We start from the raw sequence: 21,574 nt of genomic DNA on the forward strand, positions 1-21,574 counted from the left end.
ATAATATACAGTAGATATATGTGAACTCTATGGGGAAAAATAAAGTGGATTCATTTATATTATGCAAACACAGATGAATAAATGAATGATAATACATCGTTAAAGAGATGACCAAAGGAATGAGTACAAGCAGCTGAAATAAAGAATATCTGCACAGTGTTGCTAAGAGCACCTCTCCTTGAAATGGCGAGCAGCTCAGAGTAGGACTGCTGCTTTTCTAGATTAAGAGGAGTCAGGTAAGACAGTTTGGGCATGTAGATAGGATGGATGCCCTTTGGGCATCTACCATGAGTTGGTGTTTCCCTTGCACAACCCACTGGGAGAAGACCCAGTTGCAGACTTGGGACATGTTGGACGGATTTTACTGTATCTCTCAGCTGGCCTAGGAGTGTCTTAGAATTCAGTACTTGTAAAAAAAAAAAAAATAAGGCCCTTTTCTGTTTGTAGGTGGCAGGTACAGGGTTTTCTTTCTCCATCCGTTTACGTTGTTTTCATGCTGTTTTTGTGGTTCTTTATTGATAATTGAGTTATGCATCCTTATGCAGTTTGTGTCTGTTTTAGTAAAAGTTGTTTTTAAATGTACTTCTAAGGGCTTTAATTAAAATATGAAAGATTCAGAAAGGCCAGCTTATAGATCAAAAGGAAGCAGGAGACTTGCCAGCAATGCGAAAGGAATTTTAAAAAATCATTTTGCATAAAGCTTTCTAAGCAAAGCATACAGATAACCTTTGTAAAGAATTTGCCTGGAGCAGTTCATCTTTTTTTCAAAATTTGCTTGAAATCTCCAATCTGTACAGTTTTCCTAACTTCCTGCTTTCTAATTCAGGGTGGTGGTGTGTTGGAACCTAGTTCGGCATCATTGCATACAGGGCAGGAACCCACTCTGGACAGGTCACTTCTCCATTACAGAACACACCCTTAGAGGGCAGATTGTGTTTGGAACTGTTGGGTGACCTAAAAGCCTTTTTTTTTTTTTTTTTTTTTTTTTTTTTTTTTTTTTTTCTGTGGGAGAGAAACTGAAAAATGTGCAGACATAACATTGGAACCCAGGAGCCTGGAGTTCTTGGGAAGCAACACTTGGGACTGTCGAAAGATTTTCAAATACTTAATTCAGGATAGGCCAAAATACTGGGTGCAAGGCTAGAACCAACACTGGGCAGAGTGTCAGTCCATCGCAGAATTTAACTTAATTTTATTGCACACAGTGTGCATACCCAGAATACCTATTTTGAGAGCATATACTACTGTAGCCCAATTAAATACTGGGGTAATTGTTCTCCAGCTTATGTTGATCCAAAGAAAAGTTGCCAACCAAATATTGTATCTCCATTATTTCGCATTGCCATGCATGTTGTCAGAACATTTCTTCTTGAAGATAAGTGTAGTGTTAATCAATTTTCTGAATTTTTAACTTTCACTTTACTCAGCCTTACATCTGATACATGATGTTCGCTGCTTTGTATGTACTCTGTACTCTATGTATTCTTTTTCCTACATGTACCCAAAGTTTTGTTTCCGGTCATTCCACCTTCTTGTAGTGGATGAACTGGGAACATAGAGCGACCCGAGGGAAAGGACAAGAGACTTAAGATAATTGCAACATGTTTTTATCCCTTTTCGGGGGGGAATCTTCTCATAACGATCAACCCCAGAATTAAACCAAATGAGACTGTCCCACTCAGTAATGTCACCATGAAGAAAGGGCCCAAACCTTCTGTTTATGTGACCACAGTATACTAGAAAAGGGATATGTGTGTGTGTATGTGTTGCAATGGCATACACTGTTCCCAAAAGTAGAATGGGGGCAGATTTGTGTTTCTACCCTGTTATCTTGAGCAGATGTTTGTGAATTGCCTCTGTAGCTTATCTAGTGAAACACAGGACTATATTAAAAGAAAAAAAGCTAAGGGCAGTACCATCTGTACTGTAGGACAGTAGATTCAAGGTCAGGTACTTCTACTAACTAATCATGGCACCAGTGATTGGTGATGTGTTGCATGTTGATTAGCACATGCAAGTAAGAGTTTCACTCTTCTCTGTACCCGTGACAGTATTTCCCCTTTGAACTGAGCTTTCTAATTTGCGTGAACAGAGGCCTCATTAAATGAGCTTACATAACAAGGATAGAATCTCTTTATACAGTTTGTATTTTAGCCACCTGAGTACCTCCTAGTGGTCAAAGTGTATAAACCATAGGAATTATGATCAGATAAAAATGTAACTTATGGTTTTTAAGATGTACTCGTTTTAGGCATCCCTTAGCACATTTTGACCACTTTTGGACTGATGTCTGCCTGTATTTCTGTCAAGATACAAGATTATAGACAAGATGGCTGAAAAATGAATCACTCAAAGCTGAATGAATGATGGCTTTGTAAACTACTAGAACCTTGTTTGCTATACATATACTGCAGGTGTATTCATGGGATGATCAGAATATTTTGAGCATGAACCTTAGATGGGTGCTGGAGAGGCCATAAGGAGGTGCTTACCCTGTGGTCTGTTCGTGGATCCTAAAGCCCCATTGCAGTGATTGGGACACTGTGCTCTAAACATTGACAGCATCATTCGAATGAGAAGTAAATTCAAGGTCGTGACTCACTGTGGTCATAAAAGATCCCTGGACATTTTTCAAAAAGAGTGTCATGACTAAATTGCCCAATTTGGTCTGGTCATTCTGTCCCCCTAATCATCCCCTGTTAGTTATTGGCTAACTGACATCTCACTCCTTCACCACATAATAGCTAATGTGTCGTGAGCATCGTGCAGGAATGGCTGCAGTTACATCATTCAGGTGGTGGTTAAAGTGGTTCCCCACTGTCTATGTAAAGCACTTTGTGTAGGCTTTAAAAGCGCTATTTAAATGTCATTAATTATTATTATTGTTCTGTGCTGATTTTGGGAGTGGACAAAGGTGGACTCCTCTGTACTAAAATCTGTATAATAATATGTTTGTTGTGTATATAAAATGAGGATCTCATGGTTAGGCTGCAGGATAGACCACTAGAAAAAAAAAAAATAGTATTGTGATGCACTGAATCTGGAGTCTCAAAGTGGCAGCACTGACCTGACTGGCAGATTAGAAAGGGACTTTCCTGGCAAAAGATCTTTGAACTAAAGGAGGAAGACAGAAGAGAGTACCAAGAGAGAGCCCATGTGAAGTTGAGTGGGATAAACTGTGGAAGATGGAAACAGACAAAATTGTCTGCATATAGTTCTTAACAGTACAGTAGACCCATATCCAGATAAGAGTTTATTTTTTATTATCTCATTTGTGTATGTTTTTATATTAGAACTACAATAATTACATGTAGGGGGATACGTGTTGGTGTTTTGACGTTTCTTTAGAGTGTGTGTGTGTGTGTGTGTGTGTGTGTGTAGGTGAAAGTACAATCATAAATGAAGCATTGCTGTGTAAGCATGTGGTTTTAAAAAAAAGCGCTTAATTGTCCCCCTTCAGATTATCCCCATGTGCTGGGAGAATGTATGTGCATATGTATAGCCTGTGAAAATCTAGCACCCCAGTACAGAGTTGGTTTTCATCTTGCATCCAGTGTGGGTGGGATATGCCATGGCATCCTGTCTCCCCGAATCAGATCAGTGGGTTACAAAATGAAGAATATATCTCTTTCCCATTTTTTTTTCTCCTTATAGAGATCTACTATCAACCTTTTTTACTTTCTGTGCTGAGTCACTAAAAGGTGATGTACTGTATAATAATTGCAGAACACACTACACTTAAAGCTTCCCTAGCCTCCACACAGGCCAGCAGTGCCATTATAAAGCAGTGGTAATCCATTAAAGTGTCAGAACAGCACATATTTATCAGATTCTTTAGGCATAAATGCCAGGACGGCATTGGCCAGTTCAGAACCATAAATTACAAATGCGTGGCTTACTCTCCCCAGCTCTTTGTCTTCCAATGCCAGGACACCAGTGCTCTCCGTAAACAGTTTCACTTTCACAGCGGGAAGTGGATGTGTCGTAGTAAAATCACCTTGAGTCCCCCACCTAAAAAGAAATAAAATTCATGTAAATATAAAGGTTAACGTATGTAGCAGCAGTATGTATGTTAAATGTACAGGTTCTCCTGTCTGCTCCTCCACATATCAGAGCTAGACTTGTGTCATCTTGGTGTTTGCATCCCCATTCATTCCTTTTACAGGAACAAGTACAGTGACAGACACAATAATAGTAACAAGTGACATTTTCACCAAAGCCTGGGTCATCAGACACAGGTTCCCACTGAATGAAAGAAGGCTCGATACCATTGTTGGCCTACATTTAGCGTTGTAACTATGGTGGTGTTCATATAGCCAAACATCTAGGGTTCAGCTTACAGAAGGGAGAGTGGTAAAGTGATTGGGGTGGAGAGGGTGCTTATTATAGGATTGGTGACACTTTAGCATTTTAGTAAAAATGTGGGTGTAAGCCTTCATTTCACTTATCTGCAAAACCTGGACATCTTGGAACTTCTCCAGTTGGGGCAGTTGTTTCTCTTACTTGAAGGAAACAAGCCTCCATTTTCCATAAGGTAACTATGACCTTAGACTCAAAGGTGCAGATTCTCATGCAACCACATCACACTGAACTGCAAACCATTCTAGTGAATGACTGAGATCATGGTCACATGTAGCCATGAGAACAATATCATCTACGAAGAGCAGAGAGGCAATTAAGAGATTCTCATACTGGATACCCTGCACACCTCAGCTGCACCATGATATTCTGTCCATAGATGATCAGTGAGTCCCACATCAGATCCTCTTTTTTTTTTTTTTTTTTTTTCTTTTTTTTTTTTTAACCTGAGATTCACCAGTTTGGGATGGTTTGGACCTGTAATTAGGATGTCTCCCTTGGCACCAACCACAGAAGGTGTAACAGGCACAACCCACTGAGAGAAGACCAAAAGGACAGTGCCAGGACATAGTGGAGGGATGACTGTTGCGGGACCCTCTGTGTATTTCCCATGAGGGGCTGCTGGATGTTGCTGGTAATAGGGAAGTCTCTTGAGCCTAGTCAGCCTTGCTTCTTGTAACCATGACCAGGAAGGGCAGAATGAAAATGATGATGATGAAGACATCCAAAACAATGTCATCTTTGAAAAACTTTAGTCATCTTTATATCATTACAGAGCACAAATTTCAGGTTCATTGGCCTTCAGCAGGGGTACTGTACCCTCAAAGTTTTGTGCTGCATTTCTAAAATTGTGGGTTGTTGCCTCCCCGTTTTGAATATTCCTACTGTTCCAAAATGAAATGTGAAGTCCTTAATATATATATTTTTTAACTTATTCCCTCTTCTCGGGTCAATTTACAACAGGAACACCAAACTCCATTAAAGTACTGACCTACAAGTTAGGAGATGTATAAAATTAACAACTTGAACTTGTCTTTTGCATTAATATAATAGATATGGATACATTTGTTTGTGTTTAACTGGTTGTCTGTGGGCATTGCAGGATGAAGATTCCTGTTGTGCTTTGGCTTTGTTTATTTGAATGTTTTCTTTGTATGAACTTCACTAAGATCAAATTCCATTCTATTGTCTAACATTTTGTAATAGTGTAGTAGAGTAAAGAACAGCATCCAATCTACATAAATTTCTCTCCCCATCTTCCTCCAGCTCCGTGAGATTGAAAATCAGAGATCATTAGGCCAACGTAAAACCAAATCACCTGCCTGCCTCTTTCTTTTTTTTAACTCTGTTCCATAACATTTTTTCCCCTGATCTTTATTTCTATACCAATACCAAATAGCCTTACATACACCATTTTCTGAACCTGCTTTAACGTCCGTGGGTCATTTTATTATGGTAACAATGGTCACACTGTACATTCTGTTTAATTTTATTCTCCGTCGAGCACTTTGTGTTATGGCTGTTTGACTCGATCAATCCTCTATTTGCTGCATCATGGCCTTGAGATGGTGCAGGCCTTACATTCTTAGACTCGCGTCAGGGGCAGACAAATAAAAAAAAAAAAAAAAAAACACAAACATTTTACTCTTTTTTTTTTTTTTTTATAAGACTGTTCAACAAACTTCAAAATTAGGAGATGATTAACCGTAGCCAGTAAATTAAACTTACTTTTATTTATTTTGGTTAACACTTTAGATTAGGTACTAATTATAATGCACTAAATCACATACTGTTAATGTAATAAGGTCTTAACAAAGGGTTCTTTTGGTCTTAATAACACTTCAAAAGTGTCATTCATTTATTTCTGTGCAGTGTGGCATATTAGGAGCTGGTGATATGCTGGTAGAATGACTTGTGAATATGACGGCTTCATTTGGTCCCATTCAGCATTCATTAAGGATTCACAGGCCTTTTGCTGAGTATGCAAAATGGAGAGACATCCCATTTATTCAGAAAGTATTCAGACCCTTCAGTCTTTATTTTTTTACATTTTTAACTGTTGCAGCCTAGTGCTTAAATTGTTTGAATGCATTTCTTTCCTCATCCGACAACACTCAACACCCCAGAATGACAAAGTGAAAACAGGACTTTAGGATTTTTTACAAATTTTATTAAAAGAAAAAAACCTGAAATATCGCATTGGCACAATAATTCAGACCCTTTGCTATGATAGTTGTAATGTGACTCTGTTGCATCCCATTGCGTATGATTTTATTTTTAAATTTTTATGCATGAAAATGCATTTCACACAGTCCATCTTTCCTTCTGTTTTGCAAATATGAAAAGGAAAGTAAACTCCAGGCACTTAAATTTAGTAATGCCAATTGAAGAAATGGTGTGAGGAGTTGGGAGAAGGACCTACAGGAACACTGGGGTAACATGCTAGCCCCACTGTGCCAACATATGAACTGACATGTGTCTGAACATACCATACCATTTTCGAAGCCTGCTTAATCCTTTGCAGAGTCTCTGGAGAGCTGGGGCCTAACCCAGCAAGTAAGGCACAAGACTGAAACAATCCCTGTAGAGTGTGCCAGTACATCACAGGGCGAACACCCAAACACACACAACAGCCAATTTAGCATTGCCAGTCAACCTAACCTGCATATCTATGGACTGAGGAAACCAGAGCACCTGAAGGAAACCCACGCAGACATGGGCAGAATATACAAACTCCATGTTAACCCTGGTCACCTTACTGCGAGGCAGCAGCGGTGTCCCTGTGCTGCCCTGTGCCCGAACATGCAGCCCCAATTGATTTTTAGGAGGCAAAAACCTGCCATTGTTGCTTTTGATGATTCACCAGTGAGCAATTTTTATTTTCACTATAAGTTGGCTAGGAATGTGAGTAGGGCATACAGATTTATGTACCACTCAACATCTAGAACTGCTTGTTCCCAGACTGTGCACCTTTATTTCTGCTTTATCCGCCAAACGAGATAATGTTTTAATGAAGTTGTTTATTTTTAGATTTCCTGTGTGAAACCACAACCTGAGTGAACACTGCACCTGAGAAAAAGTGACAGTCTATAAGGAATCAATGTGGTGTAGAGAAATTTAGAGGCATCAGTCCTGTTGTTCGCATAAAAAAAACATCCATGCCATTGGATTTGCTGGGAAATGAAGGCTGGCATGATGTCATTCGTTGCTAAGGCAACAGCCCGTGCAAGGCCATGCTTCAAGCCATAAAGACATTTGTATTCATACCAACCCGTCTTTCCTGGGCGGACTAAATTCCAGATGAACAGCTTTGATTAAATTAGCGAGCATGGCTAGTAAAAGGACATATGTCATTGGAAGGAAGGCTAATGAAGGCTGGATGATTGTGTTGGTATTATATTTAAACCTTGAAAAATGGCTGCCAAAAAGCCATCAGTTCAAGCCTTTCATCTTACTATCTCCAGTTTCCATCTACTTGGTGTTTCTTTGTTGCTGCATTCTGTTCTCTATGCCAGGTCAGTTCCAATTTATTTAAAAAAAAAAAAAAAAAAAAAAAAAAAACCAAGTAGCCACACAGAGCACAAGCTCAAAAAATCAAAAAGTTCACCTATGAAAAATACAAATGGCTTACTTGAAGTCTGACATTTACATATTTTTATCCCAACTCAAAAAAGATTTACATTTTTTCCCAGTTATGAAAGTTAGCAAAAAATAGTCTTCATGCCCAACTTCCTAAGATGCCATGCAAAGGGCTTTACTATTTCCTTAATGGAAATACAGATGTGAAAGGCGTTTCATAAAATGCACAGTGGATTCACAAAGTACCCTCCAACACCTTGCTTCACAATAGGGATAATATTAAGCAGGCGTTGAGCAGTGCCTGGTTTTCACCAGATGTAGTATTTGAAGTTCTGACCAAAGAATTCAGTTTTTGTCTCCTTAGACCAAGAATCTTTTACCTCATGGTCTTAGAATACTTTGGCTATGCAAGAGTGGTTTCCATCTGGCTACTCTACCATAAACACCTGATTGATGGAGTGCTGCTCAGATGGTGATCCATTCCACAGGTTCTCAACAGGTTACTTCTCTTTGAGTGATCATGGAATTCTTAGTCACCTGCCTGACCAAGGCCCTTTTTGCACAGTTACTCAGTTTGGTTTGATAGCCAACTTTGGAAACACCAGGATTCTGGCTAAACTGCCTTCAATTCACAATTCTTGAGGCCATTGTGCTCCTGGGAACACTCAAAGCTTTAGAAATGGTTTGATCCCTTTGCCCCGATCTATACCTGACCATAATGTGATCATGGAGGACTACAGAGAATTCCTTGGATTTTACAGCTTGTTTTTTGTCCTGACACGCAGTGTGAATTTGTACATAGGAACATATGGGCCTTTCTAAACAATGTCCAATCATTTCAGTTTGCCACAAGTGGACTCCCGTGAAGTTCTTGACACATCTCAAGGAGAAGTAAAGCCAACAGGAGGAACCTGAGCACAATAGGCGGAGTGGTGGCTCTGAGGCTAAGGATCTGCGCTGGTATCCCGAAGGTTGCCGGTTCGAATCCCTGTCACTGCCAAAAGAGATCCTACTCTGCTGGGCCCTTGAGCAAGGCCCTTAACCTGTAATTGCTCCAGGGGGCGCTGTACAATGGCTGACCCTGCGCTCTGACCCCAAGGGGTATGCGAAAAAACTAACAAACACTGTTGTAAGTCGCTCTGGATAAGAGCGTCTGCTAAATAATGTAAATGTAAATTTGGAGAGACATAGCAAAAGGTCTGAATACTTCTAGAGATGAGAGATTTCAGTTTTTAATTTTTAGTAAATTTGTAAACCTTTCTCGAAACACTTTATCATTATGGGTTACTGAATGTAGATCGATGGGCAGAAATTGCATATTTATCAATTTTAAAATTAAATCTACAGCCTAATAAAGTGTGTAGAAAGTGAATGTCTGAATACGTTCTGAGTCCACTATAGATCCATCCATCCACGATAGATATGAAAATATATAATAGACTGATGGATATGAAATTTTATATATGATGGATAAGTAAATAGATACAAAAGTGACTAGGTGGTTGTTAATGTATACATCACTGTGTTTATTTATTTATTATTATTTAGTCAGGCATACAAAAATGCGACAGAAAAACATAGGGGCAACTTCAGAAAAAGCAACGTGTGCTTAACAGCCAGCATGAGGCTGAACTATGGAAGTTTCTAGAGCACTACATGAGCTTTCATAATGTAATGCGAGACTGTAGCCATCAATTCAGTTGGAAAATGAAACTAGATTCTGTACTTCTGCCAAGAGAAAATGTATGTAAGTTAGTGCAGATTAATCTTCATATTTTTAAACATGTATATTGCCCACTTGGATGATTTGTTTGAGAAAATGGACTTTATGAAAAAAATTGGCACTCTGTGGGAGAAGTTGAAAGTCTGCCAGTGGTGAAAGGACTGATGATAAGTACTTCACTTACTTTGTGAGTAACTACTTTTTACTTTGTGAATCCACTCATGAGAAAATGTGGGTTGCTCTATGAACTTTTTTTCAGCTATTGCTATCGTTGAAGAAAGTAAATCGACATTCATGCAAAAAAGAGCATGTTTTCCTAGTGTTTTACTTTTCTAGCAGTTTTAGGCTGGGATTGTCATCTCAGTTTTGTTGAGGGTCAAAATAACACTTCAACAAACACGGGTCAGAATATATCTACAAACATCTACTGGCTCATTTTCTTTACAAACAACACACATGTACTATAGTACATCATAATCTTAAATTCTACCTCATGTCTCCCTTGAAACGGTCTTTCCTCTTTATCAGCTTTTCTTTTCTTGAACTCTGCAGCTTATTAGGAAAGTTACCAGCTATTTGGATAATTATTTGCTTTTATAAGTAACCTGAAATAAAAGTGTATGGTAAGTGAATCTATATACAGACTCACTCACTCACTCACTCATCAACAAAAACACTATTTCACATTTAGTTAAAAAGTTGAAATTCAGGATTTGTACGTCTAGGGCAGTAATTATCCACTAAGAAAGGATATTTCAGTATATCACTATTTAGGGGTAAAAACCACCCCTGCAATAGAAATACTAATTATCCCATAATCTAAAAAATGCTTTTCACTGATTTCATTAAAATTTGATGACATTACAGAAAAAGGAAAACTAGTTGACATGTTTTTTTTTTTTTTTTAATAATACTGTACTGAGTATGGCATTTTAACGTGCTGTATTCTTTTTTTGGCTCCGCTCCGAGGCAAAACCGAAACAATACAGTACCACTTGGCTGTGTGCGACTTTCTGGTTTATGCAAATGAAGGCTACTAGCACAAGGGATTGGAGGGGCACACGATGAGCAGCACTAACCAATGTGGTGCACAATCGAGTGAAGAAGGTTAAAGACATGGCTTGGTATGTAGTACGGAGAATAAGTCGGGGGAAATGTTCAGTGCAGCTCAAGTAAGATGTGGTTATCAAGTGTGCTATAAGGCTCGAGTCTGTGTACTAGCTACTGTGGCTGTGAGCATAACTGTTGTAATCATAGTACATTTAAAGGGTTAAAACAACCCTCAATTTAGAAAACGTTCAGTTCATTGCATGGACCATGTAAATCCACAGCCAAACAGTTCATTGCTGTTTGTAATAAGTCAAAGTAAAACAAGCTGAACTATATTATCTAGCTATGGCTTTTGAAATAAAGCCATATTAATAAAGTTAAAAAAAAAAAATGACAACAAAAAATAGTTTAAACATACAACTGATGTAAAACACAAAAACAAATGCATGAGTAAACAAATGAAAATAAACATTTAACAATAATAATCATAATAATACTATCATACTGAATCCCCCCCACATTACAGGAGAACATTCAACTGGTGATTAACTCAAAAACAAATTCTTGAGTGAAGGAAGTAAAAACCCACATCTGAAGCTGAGTTTAATTCAGTTGGCTCGCTACTGTTGTGTGATACATGCGCAGTGTGCATTGCAGAGTTAGGTTTAAGGTTTGCTCTTCTTTCTATTTGATTGTCCATTGTTTTCAATTTTGTAAGTTTATTTGGGGTTTATTTCACCTCTTTTATAGTTCCTCACTTTTCTCTGTGGTAAACTGTTGTCTCCATATCCTGGGCCTCTTTCAGTTTGTACAGTATATTGCTTTTCATCTAAACCATCTAAAATGGCACACCTGTCAGCTTCCTCGGGAGCACAGAGCTACCTAAACACCCAACACAACAGGCAGAGGCACAAGTCCCAGCGCAACTCAGGCTTTATTTCAGTGGGGTAGCGCTTTTCTTTTGCTCCCCACCTTAAATAGCACGGTAAAAAGCACCAAGTACAATAAATAAGCACATAGCACTTCTCCTTTTGTCTCTCTCCTTTCGCCCCCCTGCTCCTGGCAAGGTTCATCTGCTTCCTCCCGACTCTGGCTCCTCGAATAGAGTGAGGCAGCATCTTTTATGTTACACGTGGGAGTGTTCCAGGTGGCTCATCAGTAGTAACTAGAACTACTCCCAGGTGAGATGGAAACTTAAAGTAGGGTTCTTCTATAGCATCCCATGGCGGCACCCACGGAACCCAAAAACATACCCTGCACGAATATGTGCTGTCACAACCGCCCAGGAGGGCTGCCCTCTAGTGTCCTGGGGAAGGTAGTGCCTTGTGGATGCTCTCTCCCCCAGTCCTTATATTCCAGTATCTTGGCTGGGTAATGGCCGTGGCCACATATCACAAATATATATAATATATTGTGATATCTCCAAAATTCACACTATTCCTACTAATTACCCATTACCCATGTGTGAATTTCCCCTTGGGATTAATAAAGTATCTATCTATATCTATTTCATTTCAGAACAATACAGCTTCCTGTAAAATTGTGTTTTCAACAACCAACAACAGAATCCAAGGTCAGTCACTAGGAAAAGCAGGAATGTTGTACTCCTGGGTAATTGTATGTAGCACTTTCAAGAGTAACGAGCTGCAGTGAACTAATCACACTAACTCCAGATAAAAAAAAAAAATTCAAATATTGTGTACAGAAAAGTACTCAGATATACTGATGGCACTATAACTGAGGCCCATTGTCTTACAAAATTCCAGTTAGTAATAATAATAGTAGTAATAAAATAATAATGGTGCCTCATGGATGCAGCATCCTGAGTTCAAATCCTGCTCTCGGTCATTTGCTCATTCCGCCTGTGCCTATGTTAACTGGCCTCCAAGCATTCCTGTTTCCCCCCCCCCCCCCCCCAAGTCCCTGAAGACATGAATGTTATCTGGCGATTCCCAATGGGCCAGTGTGTGATTGTGTGTTTCCTACAAATGACTGGCACCTTGTCAAGAGCTGCTCCCTACTTTTCACTCAAATGTGCTGCCAGGATAGGCTTTAGCCCTGCATGACCCTGAGAATGCTATGCCAGTAATGATTCTTTAGGTTATGAATGAGCTGTTTTCTTGTTGGTATTCTATTCACAATATACAAGGAGGATTTTTCCACAAAGCAGCATTACAGTTTTTGTTAAATCTTTCAATATTATTTGAAACTTTTTGTAGAGTACCTTGTTCTGAATGGATACAACACCAAGATAAATGAGACTGTACTTGTCACTGTGTCATGCTGCCCTGTGTATGCAGCTAATATGTACAAAGAAGCAATTTTCAGCTCAACTCTGTGCTGAGTCAGGAGTCAGCAGTAATGTAGGAGAACAGAAGCCTCCTTTCATATTGAAAATAAGAAGTTCGGAATGCAGCTTGCCATCGTTTTCCCAAATTAAAAAATCAAGCAGAGTAGCAGAAATTATTTTGCGAGAGTTTCTTGCTGACACAGTGTTATCCATGAGGAATCTTTTGCACATCCTTATGACTGAGCAAAGAATTTCAAGTTTCCTCTTCTTTTTTTATTTTAAGTGACTGAGTCAATTTAGACTCCAAGGCCCCAGTGAAGAGATGAGCACTGTCAGTTCCTGCTCCATGGCTGATAAGACGGATATACTCAGAGCAGATGTCCTTAGCACATTATTTCTTAACCTTGTGTGACAGAGCTTCTAGAGGTGCAGCAAATCTGCGGAAGATCCAGTGAGTTTATTACATTAAGTACTGTGTGGACTTGGCATGTGCTTCCCAGGTCTGCTCTGCATGGATTTTTCTACAGTTATTCCGGTTTATCTGCCATATGCTAAAGACCTATGTATGACGTTGATAAGGGGTACTAAATTGGCCCAATGTGTGTCTGTGTGTGAGCATAATGGGGGCCTTGCTCCCTAATTTCTACCCAAAGCACATGGCAGACATTACTGGTTAGATATTTGTGGCAAAACTGTTTGTGGCAAAAAAATCAAAGAAGGCAAGAAAACCAGTAAAAAAAGAAAAATTACGTCTTTAGTAAGAAAAAGAAAAAAAACATCTAGCATAGTGTGACCAGCAAGAGCGTGTTTCCAAGTAGAAAAGAGCAAATTGGCAGTTGTTTGTTTGTTAGGCAGCAAAGATTTGAAAATGCTAAATAGAAATTATAGTAATTAAATAATAGAAATAAGCTAGGATCAATTACATGATAATAAATGTTTCTTATTATATATTTTTGATTTATCATTTCAGAAAAAGTGCAAGCAAAATGTGCTGCAGTCCCTGATTTTTAAATATGCTACTTCTAATGCAGCATGTTATCATGTAAAGCACATGCCAATGAGATACAAATATGACTTCATCAGGGTGGCAATAAACAAAAGAACTGAAGCAATGATCAAATGTAATTTTAGAAGAAAACATGAAAAAAGACTTCAAAATAGTACAAAAATGCATTTAACCTGTTGGGGATCCTTACCTGTTACATGACATTCTCACAGCTATTTAACTCAATACAGAGCAGCAATGTGAGTCACTTTGGACTTTAAGGGTGAGATGACCACTGGCGGTTTCTGCTCAGTGACTAAAAATATGCAGTCATGCAGCATTCGGCACAAGGCAGGAACCTAATGTTAGTCTGTCATTCACTCTTTTGAGTCAACTAAGAGTCACCAGTTAACCTAACTTGCATGGCTTGGAGATTATTATTGTTATTACTGCTACTGATTATTTGGCTGATGCCTTTATCCAGTATGACTTACAATATTTAAATGATACAGTTGGATTCATTTCTTTTGCTTTTCCTATTGGAGTACAGGATGGTGAAGTGACTTTCTCATAGTCACACAATGTCAGTAGTGGGGTTTGAACCCACAGCCTCAGGGTTTGAAGTCCAAAGCTTTAACTCCTAGAGAGGAGGTCCATGGTGAATCCAACTCCAACAGCAACCAGATGTGGAATTTGAAACCACAAAGCTGAATCCATAATGCAGCAGCCCTAACTTCTGCACCCTAAGAAATATGTATCGCAGCAAATCTATATCCAAGAAAATTTAAAGAAGTGTTCAGCGACAATCGAAAAAGAAAGAAAAATTGAGTTTTCTGACCTGGTGTAGCCGATTTTTAGATTACAAGATTCTATAGAATTGAAAGAATTTGGTGTCATTTTGATATTTTGATTTTAAGTTTGTTTGGCTTACAGAAGTAATCCATCGTCTAACGGAAAAAAATAAAGGATTACGATTTTTACATTTTTTTTAATACACGTAATTGTAATAGCTGACTGTTCACTTATTTTGACCAGTTTCATCATGACAAACACAAATCTATATTATCTTTTTGTGCTACCAGCCATGCACATGCTCTCCTCCAACAGGGTTGAATGGGGTGAATGTCAATGTATGTAAAACAGGGTGTGCAATATTATGAGAAAGATGGAGTTCCCAGTTCCAGATTATTATCATTCAGCCAGGGTTATTGCTCTGTCATACATTTTTTTTTTTCTTCTTGTTTTTAATATTTTCATTGTTATTTACGAAGTTTCATTGTTTCTGTTCTATTTTCTTTCATGTAAAATATTTTTCTCATCTTACTTTCTTTACATATTTAATGTTTAAATATTAGGTTTCTATGTGTAAATGGGTATTCTCCTATGTTCCCTTTATTTTGGAGGTGGGCCACCTGGCATCACCATTCCTGTGCCTTCCTCTGCCTGTTTAGCTTAAAGCTGAGAGAGCTCACGTGTAGCGCATTATACTTGTTTGGAGTCTTATCTGGTTGATTTTCTTTTTGGTATACTTGCATTCATTAGAAATGATCATAATATTAATTAATGATGATAGTAATTAACTATGGTGTATATTTATTGTTTTTGTTGATTAATGTATGGAAAATGTATGATAAGGTATTATACAAATAAAGTTAGCATTATCATCATTTATTCGATTTTCTGTTTTTGGATGTTGTTTTACTCAGTTTATGGGATTTCTCTTTCTGGATTTCATATTTGGACTCGTTTGCTAAAGATTGTCTATGGGCAACTCCTTATTGCTTGTTTTTGAGCCTTTTGGCAATTTTGCCATTTCCAATAAACATTTCTTTATTACAGTGGCGTTTTGGTAGCTTATAGCCTTGCGGTAAGGAGACCAGGGTCTGTGTCCTGGGACCTCCCTGAGTTTGCAGATTCTCCCTGTGTCTTCATTTGTTTTCCTGGGTACTCTGGTATCCACCCACAGAAAAATGACATGCAGGTTAGGTGTACTGTACATGCTAAATTGGCCCTAGTGTGGGTATGAGTGTATGTTTGTTCATCCTGTGATGGACTAGCGCCTTGTCTGGGGATTTTTCCTGCCTGGCACCCCGTGCTTTCTGGGATAGGCTTCAGCCCCCCATGAACCTGCTCAGGACTAAGTAGGCTTAGAAAATGGTATGGTACAGTTTATATTATAAAGATCTCCTTGTTCTTGTTTCTTAAACTAAATGTTTTTATAGTTTCCTTTCTTTGAAAGAGATCTTTTGATATTTTAGGCTATTTAAGTATATTTTTGAGGCTTAAACCGTTTCAACAGGCCAGCGGACCTAGGGGTTGAGCCCTTTGGGTGAGGCCTTTTCCAGGCAGGCAAAAGCATCAACAGTGAAGACTTTTGTAAGCCTCGCATCCCTTTCTCATTATGTTTCCAACTCCAAATCAGAATACAGATGTCCCATTTCCAAACGGCAACTCCTATTTTTTTTTTTTTTTTTCCTCATGGTTTTAAACTTTGCCTTAATTATTGTTGTTCATTGCGCACACTTTATTAACATTACATAACATGTTTGTGTAATTATGCGTATGGTGATAGGAAATGAAATGGAGGGTATGTGTATGCATATATGTGTAGCGTGTTTGTGCGCGTGTTTGTATATGTGCATGGGACTAAATGTGTGCATATGAGAGGTTTGCATGTGTGTCTTACAAGACTCTGATGTATGTTTATATTAGGGTATGTGAAAGTATGTCTATGTGTGTGTTTGTGTATGAGATGTGGGTGAGTATGTGATGCACGTATGTATGTGTGTGTGTGTGTGTATAGACAGCCTATCTATTAACTTACTCAGTCAGTGCCCTGAGGCTTGAACAGCAGATATCAAGAGCGGTAATAAGTTATAATCAGGCCAGCCCTCATCTGCAGAATTAGTTGACTAATGCTCTTCATGTTCTTTCTAATGAGTATCTGCATTTGCCCTGTGTGTGCATGAGGGAGAGAGGAGAGTGTGTTGGTGAGAAATAAGCAAATATTGACCAGATTAGCAGATGCCTGCAGCTGTTCTTATGTGCATGCTCTCTACTTGAAAAAGTGAGATGGAGGGATTAACAGGTTTGTTAACAAATCCAGTGTATAACTCAGTAAGCAAAATAAATAGATGAGAATGAACTGCTTGTCTGGGATTAAATGGGGTTTAAAAAGCCAAACATGGGGATAGGAGAAAGATGTTTATTTATTTTGTTTTTTTCCACTGGGTTTTAATCCCTAGCCCACTGCCCTTTTTATTACTATCAATGAGGTTGGAAAGTGCAATAATTATCCATCCATTATCCAACCCGCTATATCCTAACACAGGGTCACGGGGGTCTGCTGGAGCCAATCCCAGCCAACACAGGGCGCAAGGCAGGAAACAAACCCCGGGCAGGGCGCCATCCCACTGCAGGGCGCACACACACCCACACACCAAGCACACACTAGGGACAATTTAGAATCACCAATCCACCTAACCTGCATGTCTTTGGACTGTGGGAGGAAACTGGAGTACTCGGAGGAAACCCACGCAAACACGGGGAGAACATGCAAACTCTGCGCAGGGAGGACACGGGAAGCGAACCCGGGTCTCCTAACTGCGAGGCAGCAGCGCTACCCAATAATTATTATTATTATAATTTTACAGTGATTGGTGATGCTACATCACAACTGCAAGCACCTGGGTTTGATTTTCTTTTTCTTCTTGCTCACAGTCCATGTGGTTTATATTTGAGGCAAATGTGAGAACTAGGGAAAGATGGGACACCGGTCCATTGCAGGTCAGACTCATTCAAACAGTTCTTCTAAATCATGGTGGGTCAATTTAATGGCACTAGTTAACCACCTTTGTGGGAAAATCCATGCTGGAATGGGCACAGTTATACAAACTCTACATACACGGTCACCTGGAAGAGAATCAAACCGTGGTTCCTAGAAAGGTGAGGCAATAGTATCAATGAGTGTGTCAGTGTGTGCCTCCTGTAATCGGCTGCCCTCGTTTCAAAATACAGTACACGTAAAGAGAGAAGTTGGTAGTTAAGTTACCTCATGAAGAGAAATTAGGACCTTCAAAGAATTTTGCACTTCATTTCAGTACCCTAGGTCAACTAACTCCACATTTCAGATGTCATGTTAGAAACCTCATATTGACTCCGATTTCAAATTTGATAATCAGTTAACAGTAAACAGTAGTTAAAAGTAGCTTTTTCCAGCTTGGGGCCATTACTAAGGTAAAGCTACTTCTGTCTTTTACTGATTGAAAATGTGTATTAAGTTTATTTTATTTTTTTTTTCCCCTTCTTATTTTATCCCATTTAGATTTTAATATTTTCCTCTATACTGTTGTTTACCACTTATCTCACTTCCACCTGTAGTTAATTTAAAATACTACTGCCCAAGTTTTGACTGGCACTAAAAAGACATCACGTATGTGTGTTAGATTCTCTCCTTTGGCCTTCTGTAGGGTTACATGGGTCAGCTGCAGCTTATCCTGCAGATCTCCTCTGTCCCAACTTATCCACTGGGTTTCTCGGGCCCTCTGACCAATTAAACGCTGATGCTCACTTATTTTCATACCTGAAGAGGACCAATTTAGAGTCTTCACTCCACTTATCTTTAGGGTGTAGGATGGAAACTGGCATTGGCAGAAGGTGCAGTCTTCACACAAACCATGTCTGAGCACATATTTTGAAACCAAGCTACTGGATCCATGAGGCAGCAGGTCTATCCACTGTGCCACTCAGGTTCAGAAAATGGACAGATTGTATTACTCGCTGTAAAGGATGTTGCTCAGTATTACAGCTCTGTCAACTCATTTCGCCTGCCTGTGCTTTCACTGCAGAAATATGGAAACAATTAGGCAAATATTTTACCTTAAATTGGCTTATGGATGACTTATGGTTTGAAAAATGCATAAGTACACTGTGTCGATGAAACAATTGTAATACGTGTGTGGAGTCATCATGTTTACCCTGTGTTCTGATGGTTTTTCTCTCAAGCATACCAAACACATGCAGGTTAGTTTGACTGGTGAATTTGTTAATTCTGTATGAACGAGTGGACCCAGTCATGAACTGGATCCCATAATGGGTTTGTGGCTTCCTTGTCCCCAGTGTTTTCCGGATTGACCTTTGCCCTCTGTGACTCTTAACTGCATGAGCAGGTTAGATAAAATGATAATGGATTTTTAAAAACTCAGAAAAGGGACATTACAAGATTAGTTTTTGTGGGCACTGTGCACAAAGCAGAAAAATGTCCAATACTAAAACTTTGTCTGTATATATTTCATTCTGTCTTTATTTCATGGTATGTTTCCCTCCGTGGAGGAGCATTAAGTATATGTCATACCGGCAAAGCTGAAAAATGAGTCATTTTCCTGGAAGGTTCTTTCAAGGAGAACTGCTGGCTGCAATGTGGAATAAGATTTGGAATTTAAGCCACAAGTAGAACTAGAAAGTTACAGATATGTTGTTCTTGGGGGAACTATTTTATACTGAATGAAGTATGAATAACCAAATAATCATCATTACCATTCAACTCTCAGAATTACAAATAGTCTGCCTGTCTATGGCTGCTTTACAAGTACAGAGATGTGGTACTATTGTTCTTCTTAAACTGCTGTATTTTGTAACCTTAAGTATATAGGAAAGGAAAAGCAAGAAATGTCACTCTTGGGTCACTGAGTGGCTGGCTGATGACCGATCACCTCAATGTCCAAAGAGGCTCTCATCTAGATATGCTCAATCATCTGCTTATAAAATAATAGCCCTTCATGTCTAGGTTTAGGGAGATAAGCAGGGTGGCAGACCAAAATAAGTTTCTAGATACTGTTTTTAAAAGAAATGACTGCATTGAAAAAGTTACAGGCAGAACAATAAAATATTTTAATCGGTTCATGAAATCCTAGGAGACAGATTCGATAAGATAAAGTGAAGTCTTCCTTAGACAGTAAACTCCAGTGCTTTATGTCAGAGATTATATTTACTTAAAGTTCAGTAAAGTGACATACAGCCTTTATTTCATACAACATGGCATAACAAGGTTGGAATAAGTCTTGAATGTGCACACTGCACTGAGTTCCTTGGAAGACCTAAAGATTGCTTTTTATTCTTTCATTTGTGGCCTAATTAACATGCCAGTTGCTCCTTGGGTGAACTGCAAGAGGTGATTACTAAGTGATTCTCTCGGAAACAGTCATCAGTTAATGACTACATGGAGTCAAATGCTGCAGTGATTGAGGTGTTTTGTTCGCAGTGTGTCCATGCACTGGTCATCCTTTGGCTGGACTAATGCAGGACTCTCAAACAGTACCATTACATACACTGGCACTAGGTGCCATACTGGTTGGTGATTTATATGTTGTGTGGGAATTCTGAATTCTTTAAGCTATTGAATTCAGCATGGGTTCTGGTCCTTGCTGACTCGATCCTACAGATTTTTTTTCCCCTGCTAACCTCTCCCATTCCACCTCATCCCAAAAAAGCTGTAGTAGAAATCGGTGGACTTTACAAAGCACTGGCATTAACCCAAGATACTGTCATGTTCATAAAACCAGCCTGAAATGATACCTGCTTTGTGGCAAGTGGTGTTGTCTTATTTTAAATAGGAGAAACTGTGGCCATTTGTCCATCTCTCTCCCTCGTGCACACATACTGTCATACTTACTCCCTATTGTTTCTCAAATAACTCTCTCCCTTCTAAGAGAATCTCTTTCCCATGTCCATGATTCCCTGTCAGAACTTCTTTTACAAAACTCCAGCAGTCCCATTCAGTACAGTTTTGCAGGTGCTTATCCTCACAACATAGGGTGTTAGGTCAGAACCAGCTCTGGATGAATCGGCATACTGAAGATACTTAGTGGGGACAAATAGGAAGTGAATTCAAGATGGGCACTTCTTCAAAGAAAAGGTTAGGAGACAAAACTGCTGAGGCACGTAGTTGAATTTGAAACCCCATTGGCTTTTTAGGTGCATTAGTATGAAATGAGGAAGCAGCTATTGTAATCGCTAGGTCCCTGTCTGTCCATCAGTTTTTCTGTCTGCATAAAATAATTAATCTCCCAGTGAACAAATCTTGTTGAAATTTGGTATGCTACTTTCCAAGCAAATTTTTCAGGAAAGTTGTATTTTTTTCAGGTATCTCAAGCATAGCACGCTATACAAATTTATTAGATTTCTAAACATCTCATTTAAAAAGTTTTAGCAAAGTTTCCAAATCATTGTATCTTAAAATGGAGAAATTTTACGTGCATCTTCAGTTACTGCTGAAATTACTTTGAGAGAGACTTTGCTTTAGCCTATACAGTGATCCCTCGCTATATCGTGCTTCGCCTTTCGCGGCTTCACTCCATTGCGGATTTTATATGTAAGCATATTTAAATATATATCGCGGATTTTTTGCTGGTTCGCGGATTTCTGCGGACAATGAGTCTTTTAATTCCTGGTACATGCTTCCTCAGTTGGTTTGCCCAGTTGATTTCATACAAGGGACGCTATTGGCAGATGGCTGAGAAGCTAGATTGCTTACTCTTTGCTTACTCTTCTTTCTCTCTCTTGTGCTGACTTTCTCTGATCCTGACGTATG

The 21,574-nt window shown here is 39.0% G+C and overlaps 1 protein-coding gene across 9 annotated transcripts in view; it reads right to left on the bottom strand.

Annotated features, from left to right (window-relative positions):
• The window catches only part of cadpsa (Ca2+-dependent activator protein for secretion a), a 366,374-nt gene that overhangs the window by 172,672 nt on the left and 172,128 nt on the right, over positions 1-21,574 (bottom strand). For all 9 annotated transcript variants that reach the window (XM_051921196.1, XM_051921193.1, XM_051921192.1 and 6 more), the window contains exon 7: positions 3,900-4,011. In XM_051921196.1, the coding sequence (XP_051777156.1) occupies positions 3,900-4,011 (112 nt within the window). The remainder of the gene's footprint in view (positions 1-3,899; positions 4,012-21,574) is intronic.

This window comes from Erpetoichthys calabaricus, chromosome 18 (assembly GCF_900747795.2).
Source record: "Erpetoichthys calabaricus chromosome 18, fErpCal1.3, whole genome shotgun sequence".
Classification (NCBI taxonomy): domain Eukaryota; kingdom Metazoa; phylum Chordata; class Cladistia; order Polypteriformes; family Polypteridae; genus Erpetoichthys; species Erpetoichthys calabaricus.